This window comes from Olea europaea, chromosome 10 (assembly GCF_002742605.1).
Source record: "Olea europaea var. sylvestris chromosome 10, O_europaea_v1, whole genome shotgun sequence".
In the NCBI taxonomy this organism is placed as follows: Eukaryota; Viridiplantae; Streptophyta; class Magnoliopsida; order Lamiales; family Oleaceae; genus Olea; species Olea europaea.
The window spans coordinates 5527556-5538409 of NC_036246.1; the positions used below are offsets into that span (position 1 = coordinate 5527556).

Genomic DNA, 10854 nt, shown 5'->3' on the forward strand with positions numbered 1-10854 from the left:
TGGAAACTATAAGTTGTCACACTTCTGTGGTTGGGAGTCACAGTCCCACACCATATATGTCATAATCACGAAGTGTATGTAGAATTTGAAACTTAAAGAAATATATTATTTTATTTATGAAATAGATTTTACACATTTTTTAACACACTTTGATTATATGAAGACACTTATCACCAAAACACTGCACTACCTCACTATCTCCCTCTTTCTCACTTTTTCTTCTTGCTTTCACTCTCTTCACACATTTGCTCTCATCCTTACACAGTCGCGTTGTATTTAGAGGTGTTAATAGATGGTTATAGTATCTACTTCTCCAAGATCTTTCATTTTGAAAGTAGAGGATAGAAATCGTTTTGTTTCTTTGATTCTGTCTATATTGTTACTAATGATTACCATATCATCAACATATAGACACACTAATGTGATTATATCACCATTCACTTTTGTGTAGAGATATTTATCTACTGAATTGTGATTAAATCCAATTGACATTATTTTAGAGTCAAATTTTCCATGCCACTTTTTGGGAGCTTACTTTAATCCATATAAAGACTTAATTAATTTGCACACCTTACGTTCATTTTTCGGTAGAACAAAACCTTCCGGTTGTTCCATATAGACTTTCTCTTCGAGATCTCCATTTAAAAATACCATTTTTATGTCCATTTGATGAACATATAAATCATAAATAGATGCTAGTGCAAATAAAATCCTTATTGAGGTTATCCTTGCTACGGGTACATATGTGTCAAAGTCATCAATTCCTTCCCTTTGACGATACTCTTTAGCTACCAATCTAGCCTTATAAGTATTAAGCGATCTATCAGAATTATATTTCTTTCTAAATACCCATTTACAACCAATAGCTTTCGAACCTGCTGGTAGGTCAACTATTTCCCAAGTATTATTTGAAATAATAGAATTCATTTCATTATTTATAGCTTCTTTCCAGAATATATAATCTCTAGATTGCATTGCTTCCTTATAAGTCTTAGGATCACTTTCCACTTGAAGAACAAAAGGAATTGTTCTTACAATATCCTTCATATCTCCTTCTATTAAGTAAAAGGAAATAAGTTGGGAATCTATTTCATTAGATCCTAAGTTCTTTTCCTTTCTTGTTCTTTTGCTTCTTCGAGGTTCAAAGTCAACATCTTTTATGGATCTTTCTTTTGGTGAGCTTTTAAAGGTTGGAATATCCTTATTATTTTTAGATTTCCTAGCTACCATCACATTCTCGAAGAATTCCATATCTCTTGATTCTATTATAACATTCGATTCGAGATTTAATAACCTATTGGCCTTGCTATTAAGGGCATATCCTACAAAGGCACATTTGATACCTCTAGGACCTAACTTGGTTATCTTTGGATCCATATTTTTATAATATGCAAGGCACCCCCACACTTTAAAATAATTAATATTTGGTTTTCTACCTTTCCAAAGTTCATATGGGGAAATTTTATTCTTTTTCATAGGAATTCTATTTGTATGACAAGCACAAAGTAATGCTTCACCCCATAAGTTAAAAGGTAATTCAGAATTTAATAACATAGCATTTATCATTTCCAAATAAGTTATATTCTTTCTTTATGCTAATCCATTTTGTTCCGGTGTTCTAGGTGCAGAAGATTGATGTATTATTCCATTTTGTTCACAAAATATATTCAATTCATTTGAAAAATACTCTCCACCTCTATCACTTCTTAAAGTCTTTAATTTTTTTCCTAATTGATTTTCAACTTCATTCTTGTAAGTTTTAAAGGCACTAAAGGCTTCATCCTTATGTTTAAGTAAGTATACGTAAGTATACCTAGAACAATCATCAATAAAAGTAATAAAATATCTATTATCGCCTCTAGTTAATATTCCATTCAATTCACAAATGCCGGAATGAACAAGTTCAAGTAATTTTGTTATTTTTTCTATGCTATGAAATGACTTCTTAATCATTTTTGATTTAAAACATATTTCACATTTTTCTAAGTTATCAATATCACATTGTATTAATCCACATTTAATCATTCTTTTCATAATACTAAATCCTATATGTGCTTATCTACCATGCCATAAATTAAATGAATCAATAACATACGCAAAAGATTTAATTTTATTTGAGTTATCCTCAACAGTACATAACTTGACCATTCCTTTGGTGGAATAGCCCTTTCCAACAAAATGCCCACTATGGGTTAATGCAAGTTTTCCAGATTCAAAGACAGATTTAATCCCGGGTTTTCCCAAGAGTACACCACTTGCTAAGTTCCTATTCATTTCCGGTACATGCAGGATATTTGTCAAAGTGATCTTCTTTCCCGAAGTAAAAAGGAGTTCAACATTTCCTTTACCGATCACCTTTGATCTTCCTTCATTTCCCATTTGTATTTCTTGGTTGTCTTCAATGTCATGATAAGTTTTGAAGAGAGACTTATCATAACATACATGGATTGTAGTGCATGTATCGTACCACCAGCCCGAAAATTTGCCTTGGATTGCATTAATTTCACTCACTATTGCAATAATTTCATCAACAGAGTTCACTTGTCCTTCCTTCTTATGTTGTTTCCTATGCCTGCAATCTTTAGCATAGTGTCCCGATTTCCCACAAACATAGCACGGTCATTTGGCTTTGTTTTTGAATTTTCCTTGATCCTTTCTAGGACCAAGAAATTTCCCTTTTTTTTTTAACTTGTCGGAGTTGTCCACATTGTCCACGGCATTGGCTTTCGAAGAGCCATCATAAGAATTTTCAATCTTATCTCTTGCCCTTGATTCTTCCTCAATGCGAAGATGTTTCTGTATGTCTTCTAAAAAAAATTTTCGGAATTGTGAAGAATTTTCTTCCTATATCCTCTCCAAGAACCAGAGAGTTTAGCAATAATTGCTCCCACTTGGAAAGTTTCGGAAAGTTCAATTTTTACCACTTTCAATTTGTTCACAATTATTTGTAACTCATGTACTTGAGGAAATAAAGCTATATTGTCTAAAATTTTAAAATCAAAATATTTAGTTATTAAAAACTTTTAGTACCTTCTTCATCGACTTTGTATTTGCTTTCTAATGCATACCAGATTTCTTTAGCCGAAGTAGTGTTTGTGTAGAGATCATATGTCGATCGGACAATACATTTAGAATGTGCCCACGACATATCAATTCATCTTCTTCTCGTTTCTTCCTTTCTATGCGAATTTCTTTGGTGTCCTTGTCAGTTGCATTGGGAATGAGTTCTAATTTTGAATCAAGCACGTAGAAGATCTTCAACGCCGTTAGAAGAAACTTGAGTTTGTCTTGCCATCTTGTAAAGTTTACACCATCGAATCTATCCAAACGCACCAGATCTTGATTCATCATTTTGATAGTAGCAATAGTAGATTTCGACTCCATTGCAGTAAATGCAAATGATGTTTGAGTTTGTTGGAAATTTAAAGCAATGAAGAGAAGAAAATTGGTAATACCAAAGAGGAAAAGAATATAGATAGAATTAGAGGCTTGAACACGAAAATGATAACGCTATCCTCAAACATTATTTGCCCCTTTCCAATGCTTTTGAGGAGTTCCGACAAATAGCTTGTAGGATTAAACAAGTTTTTGTGTGAAGAACACCAAAAGCAAAGTGTATCTTTCACAAAGAACAAGTGAAAATAGATATAAGATTGATTATATAATAATTTGGGAGAATAATTTTGTGGTAGTTTCTTAATTTTCTCAAGAGTGTTTTTCATTGCAATTGGAACACCTATTTATAGGTTTTGAAGGGTTCCTACGAAATGGTGCAAAATTATGTTGAAAAGGCACCAAATTCAAAAGAAAAACGGTGAAAAACGAATTCCCAACGGTTACTTTGTATAATCATGCGACCGCATGGGCTATAACGATGCGGTCGCATGGTTACGGTGCAAGTGGCCCTCCCACTTTCAGGAGGGCCTCATGTCCATGCAGCCGCATGGTTAAACCCACAAAATTTTATTTTATTTTATTATTATTATTATTATTTTATTTTGAACAACTATAATTCTAACATGATGATCTTCAGTGTATTAGGTTACTGTCCTAATTTTAGCACAAATGACTGAAAAATATTGTGGCCGATGCTTGTGATTGGAACAACTTTTTCCAAACGATTCTTTAACTTTGTGCTCCACCGATAGATTTAAAAACGACATTGAAAATGTGACCAGTTTTTCTTGAAAATTTGTGGGCAAGAAGTAAACAATTTATTATGGAAAAATCATGTTGGGAATTTGTGGACGATTTTTTCATCCATTCTGGATAATCACGCAATTGAGGTTCGAGATTCGATTTTCTATTTTATGAGTTGTAAGAACGTTGGGAGGGAGATGATTCATTTCTTTCTAAAATTTGTAAACGATATTAATAAATTATCTAATGTTAAATAAATCATGTATGAAATCGGCCCTCTTAAGTCTTAATTAAGAAAAAGTTTCAGATAAGGTCTTGTCAGTTGTCACTGTATGTCATTTGATATAATAATGCTTAATACTATACCCATTTATGTGATCAAAAGCAATCTTGCCAATTTCTTTACTCGAATATACTAAGCCCAGTTTGATTCCCATTAAATTCAATTACATTACATTACATTTTTCTCTCTCTTATTTTTAACCACACAATTTTTCATAAAATAATATTACGCGTAAATCGAAAACTTTTCATTCTTTTTCAACCACTCATTTTTTTAAAAAAATATTATTCCCCCATTTTCATTTTCAGGTAATGAGGGTCAAACGGGGGCTAAATTTGAAGCCATAGATTCTGCAAATACAGTTAAAAAACACACACACACACACACACACACACAAATTCGATATATTTTTAATATACAATTAAAGTGTGCTGTCCTATATATTCTTAGGGCTGTGCTATTTGCACATGACCCTGTGCACACACCCTATGCACAGGATCCTGTGCAAGGAGAAATATCCATATTCTATTTTGATCAATTATTTGAACATTGGACATGCATGAATGAAAATTGCGAGACAATAAAATGATTAAATTAAACGTGCAGTCCAAATTACGGTAGTTTATAGACTTTTATCTACATTTTATGGCTATAGTCTCTAAACTTGAAATAAAGTAACTTAATTTACAACCCTCTGCATTAATTAGGCTGGTTTTTTCAGTAAGCATCTTGGTTTGGGCCACTAATCCAGCTCCCAATTAACTTTTGAGGAAAATAACTGAAATTATATTTTTTAAGTTTGAATTTAATTAATCCGACATTAACTTTAAATAAAATTCAGATGGTCAAATGAACATAACTAACATGTCACATGGATTACACAATCATACAATTATATATCACAGCAATTTACTTGAATAGATACCATCTGATTTCTTAAAGTTTTTTAATAAAATTGTTAATTTTGAAATTGTATTCTTAAACTATTATATTTATTAAATTTTTCCTTAAACTTTTTCACCCGCAAAATAAATTATCCCGGAAAACTGAAAAAGAGATTTTGCCTGCTCATCTTAGAGTTAAGACTTGACAGAGTTACTTAACCTTTTCATTGACACAATATTTTCAGGTGAAATCATGCAACATTGTGGACACCCGCCTACAAAATAAAACTCTACTTTTCCTAGCATTTGTGCTCATATCTGGATTAGCATCTTCTTAGTGGCTGCCTGTCTTGTCTGGTTGAACCAATCGTCTAAAACTTAAGCTACCATATTATATTTAATTATTTAAATTTTATCTATTTATCTATGTCAAAATAATTATTACATTTGAAATTGCCAAATCATTAACATCGTTATTTAATGAAATCTCTACTAAAACAAAATATGAAAACCCTAGTGGGCTGCAAAGATGTCAATTTCTAAAGTTCCAAAAGAAAATTAAAAGAGCCATCCCACCATTAAAGAAATTTATGGATTGCTTATACTAGTACTAGCTAGCTAGCAGAGTTGAAGGGGATGAGATTTTTTACTGAGCCTGAAAAGACAATGGAGATGGATTATGGGACCAGGGTCACCCGTCAAAACCTCAAGGTAGTCTGCGAGTAAATTTATGTTGGAATAGAATACAATTAACCATAATAGTAAAAATAATAATAATAATAATTGTTATCTACCCTCAGAATTTGGTCCTCAACAGCATCATGCCCTTACCCTTTCCGAATCCGAGTGGTAACACAAAATCCCTTCTTTTCCTGTGTGCTCATTCAAGAATGGATAATTCTAAGTGTACATAATTTGATTTACCTACTCTCATAAGCACGTGGACCTCATTCAAGAATATACTATAGTCTAGTAAAAAAAAATTAACTCCCAAATGTTTGCCTGTTTTATGCCATGTCTAAGTATTGGTATTAACTTTTTCCCTGGAGGCAGACAGTAAGAAAAGGTAAAAAAAGATGCAGAAATTTATTACCAATAATTATTATTTAACTTAAGGAAAAAAATGAAAAAGTACGGTCTTTTGATACAGGAAAAATCCACCTTCCCAATGTCTGATATTTCTCTTCCTCTTTCCTTTCTTCCATCTTCCTCACCACACACGAGTAAATCTAGGTTTTTCACAGACTGGTTACATTTGTAAATCTCAGATAATTAACATGTTTGCATTTAATTTCAAACATGCCCATCCCTTGTTTACTTTGTAGACACAAACCTCAAATCCCGGCAGAGAAATTGATCTTTTCTTGACCTAAAATGTTCTCTTCCAGCAAGAATTCGCACTTTCTACCGCAGATTGAATCATCTATTGACACATCGACCTCTTTTTACTGCCTAAATAGCAGTGAAACTTTGCTTCACCACCATGACGATCTGTTTTCTGGCCATTATAATTTAGTAGATAATTTTCCAGTTCTTCAGGCCGCCATTGACTTGCCAGTTCCTGGCGACACTGCATTAGGTTATCAAGATGTTGACAGGTTAAATATGGATCTTGGGACTTCTGCAAATGCGTTTCCAAGAAGAAAAAGGACAGTAAAAAATGACAGGCACAGCAAAATCTTTACAGCTACTGGTCCGAGAGATCGAAGAGTGCGGCTTTCCATAAGTATTGCACGTAAGTTCTTTGATCTTCAAGACATGCTAGGTTTCGACAAACCAAGCAAAACCCTGGATTGGCTGCTTACAAATTCAAAAACAGCAATCAGGGAGCTGATTCGCACGAAAAAAAGTACCGACAACATTCATTCTTCTCCTTTTGAAAGCGAGAATAATAAAGCTGGCGAAAAAGGGAAATCTTTGGGGTCAAATTTAAAGAAAAAATCATTCATAAATGCTACGAACACTAAAGAAGCAAAGAATCCACAACAGGTTTCAACATTACTTATTGCAAGAGATTCAAGGGCAAAGGCGAGAGCAAGAGCAAGGGAAAGAACAAGAGAGAAAATGTGCAGCAAAAGGCTCAATATTCAAGCCAGGCAGGTTTCTGATTTCAGCAACTCCATTCCAAGCCAATCAAAGCCTTCTTCTTCAATTCTTGGTTTCCAGCAAAACCATATAGTTTCAAGTGATTTGACTCCAAATTGCAACGCATCTTCTCCTAATTATGCCGCTGAGAACTGGGATATTGGTTACATAGTCAGGCGATCCAGCTTGTGAGCCATATTTCACCAGTATAATATTATTAGAAGGTAAACTTTTCTACAAAACAGTTTCAAAATATACATTAGCTCAATGTTAATTATTCTTTCATTTTTCTTTACTGGCAGGTCCTTGACTAATTAGGTCGAGACTGATGTGTGGTTTCCCATGTGCTTAGGCTATGTAAGCTTTACTATATGTTTCGGCTTTGACGAATCTCTTATTTATCTCCCTTTTTTTACCAACTAGTTTACGGGTGGAACTTTCATGAATTTATCTTTATTTCACTACATTGACACCTCTTGTTACTCCAAAATTTTAGTTAATTGTGCTTAATAATTTAGCCGTTGACCCTCATTTATTAAAACATACTTTTTATACTGCATTGGACAGATCTAATGTCTTTAGTTATCGTATATAATCAGGTCTAAAACAAGTTTTATTTTAGGATATCAGGTCAAATCCTAATGTAGCATCATTGTTTAAGTTCATCTTATTGACAGTTAAATATATAATATCAGTATATCGGAGGTTTGAAAATACTAGGACACTTTTAGACCTACCTTGTTGAATCCATAGTTCAAGATTACTGATCCATTATGCTCATCTAGCATTTAATTTAGAAGAAAGAACATGAATTCATTATACTAATAGGATTTAGGAATACATATTATTAGGTCTATAGTGCTTTTGATATATAAATGTTATGTGCATAAGTATGATTCATGTACTAAGTTTGTATTATAGAAAACATGAGAAAAAGTGAAGCAAATTGTAAGAAAAGCAATAAAAAAATGAGAGTGAAATATACCTTTTTCAAGGAAGAAACTTCTCTTAAAGTGTTCTAGTGAGAGCGAGTACTTGAATATCAGTGAATTCATCTTGGTTTCCAATTACAAAGTGGTATCGAAGACTTGCTGAAGGAATTGTTAGAGATGACATCAAACAGTTACAGCCACAGCTTCCTGACTTCAATGCGAAGAAGTAGTCAACAAATATGGATCCAACAACGAAACTGTTGTATGTTATCCAAGCCTTGTGAAAAACTTTGAGAAATGGATACACGGACGATCAAGCTCGGCCATTCAATTTATAGAATTGAATCGGAAAAGGGACAAAAATACACTGTCCTTTATTTATCGAGAAATAAATGATGAGATTTTTGAAACAATTTCAGACACTATGCCACCAAAACGAGCGTGGGATTTATCATGTATTTTGGAGACTGCCTACAAGTTAGATTTCCATAAGATTCTCAACAAAAAACAGGCTGCTGTTGCTTTTTAGAAAGGGAACAATTTGAATTGGAAATTGGAAATGGAAGAGAAAACTACTAAATTATTTGAGGATGAAGAGAACACAATATGGTCAGTTGGAGTAGAAGGCAACTGAAATGAAACACATACGGAAAAAAAAACTAAGAACATAGGAGCAAAAGTTGGGAACGCAAACATACATGCTTAGGAAAAAGATAAGAAGACTGTAACAAAGGTGAAATCTGTGGAGGAAAATGAGAGGCCTGTCAAAATGTTAACCACGGCAATCATATTTGAGGTATTAATGTTTTCAATATTACAGTTGTCATTTGTCAACACTTAAGTTCATTAAGGAGGGTATATATGATAGTTAGAATCATCATGCAACAGTTTTTTACAGCTTTCAGACTGTGTCATTGTTCTAGTTTCACATCTTTCAGGCTTTGAAATATTTTCAATAGGACTGTAGGAGGAAATTTTAAATTTTATATTATTCTTTGAAGCTACCGTGCTCTTTACATATAGGTTGAGAAATCAGAGTTTTTATGTCACTTGAATTAACATGAAGTCTTAGCCTTAAAAAAGTTTACAATCATTTGTCTAAAATTCCCTAGAGTTCTTATAATTACCTCTCCAAGTGGAAATATATGTTGGTTATTAGCAGAATATTTTAAATTTCCTTTAAATGTACAGATACCCAATCTGGAATCAAAAGATCCTGCTGTATATTTTACATTAGAGAAAACTTAATACAGTTCCTAGGAATTTAATTTGTCAAAATACGTTTGGTATATAGGTATCTAGTTTTTTTTTTTTTTTTAGAGGTTTCTAGGTTAGATTGTGGAATTGGTAATTTTTTGGTCAGCTGGTTTGTTGACACGAGTAATTATGTTGTGGGAATCGAACTTACCGGGCTGAAGTAATCAAAGTGACAATGGAAGAGAAATAAGTAAAGTTGTGGTAATGATTAAAAGACTTGCAGTTCAATACCTTCAAAATTTTCCTGTGTTAAAACCAACAGGGTTGTATATTCTGAAGCGACAGACGAAGGAAGTACTATAAAGACACAAAAAGTTCATATCCTTTCATTGGGGACCATTGTGAGTCAGTCTCTTGTTTTTAGCGTCTTACGTACAGTGGAAACAAATTTCAATCCTCATTCTTCCTTCCCTATTGTCCTAAACTGCGACAGGATTACCGTGAATACATTAAAGTGCAAGATGCATAAAGTACCCTACTAACAGAGCTCCAATATTTTTGATCCTATGATTGTTTGGCTAAGATTATTATAGTTTAATTGCTGAACTGACTATCATTCTCCTCTAACCTCAGCCATGGGTACTGTCAATTACATATATATATTCTCTTTGCCTAATTAGCTTTGAATTATTCGAGCCTTTATATAGACATGCATAATAATTTCATCACAGAGATGATTATACAAAACGACTTACTGAACTTTTGGTAAGAAATTCATCGCAACGTTCAACAATTGAATTCACTAACCTGATCGGCTGATCCCAACAATTGAAAGCCCTTTGTCTTGGCACAGCCGTGTATTCTGAGAAGCAATCCTTGTTGACATATGTAAGTCAGTTCCATTAATTGAATCCTCGAAAGGGGGGTAAAGAAGTTCCCCTAAGGAAGTAGAAACAAGAAGAATAATAAAACTTGCAGCAAAATGGCACAAAAAGAAAAAAAGAAAAAAAAACATACGATCACATTCCTGTGGATTCATGTCGTTTGTTAACTAATCATAAGAACCAAAGAAATGCTAATTATGGTACAGTGATGCCGTGTAATAGTGTTTCCAACAATTAAGGTTTCTAGGAATAGTAAACGGTGGTTACACCATGGCAGCAGTTAACAGCAAAAAACCTCAGAACTTCCTGTAGCTCAAATGATACTCGACAGAAGTTCAGAAATGGATAAAGGGCAAAAAGAAAACAAAAAAAAAAAAAAAGACAAACAAATAAACAAACAGCAAGGAATGAACGTGAACCTGACAGCTTTCTTTCGGAAGAAGAAAAAC

The 10854-nt window shown here is 33.2% G+C and overlaps 1 protein-coding gene across 1 annotated transcript; it reads left to right on the plus strand.

Moving 5' to 3' along the window:
- Positions 1 to 6315: 6315 nt before the first annotated feature.
- On the plus strand, positions 6316 to 7605 carry LOC111400987 (transcription factor CYCLOIDEA-like). Its single transcript, XM_023028493.1, has one exon. It carries the CDS (start codon positions 6682 to 6684, stop codon positions 7582 to 7584), a length of 903 nt encoding a protein of 300 aa, XP_022884261.1. The 5' UTR covers positions 6316 to 6681; the 3' UTR covers positions 7585 to 7605.
- The last annotated feature ends 3249 nt before the right edge of the window (positions 7606 to 10854 follow it).

What these genes read in the sequence shown, in the direction of transcription:
- LOC111400987 (XM_023028493.1), top strand. Translation starts at nt 6,682, where the DNA reads ATGTTCTCTTCCAGCAAGAATTCGCACTTTCTACCGCAGATTGAATCA.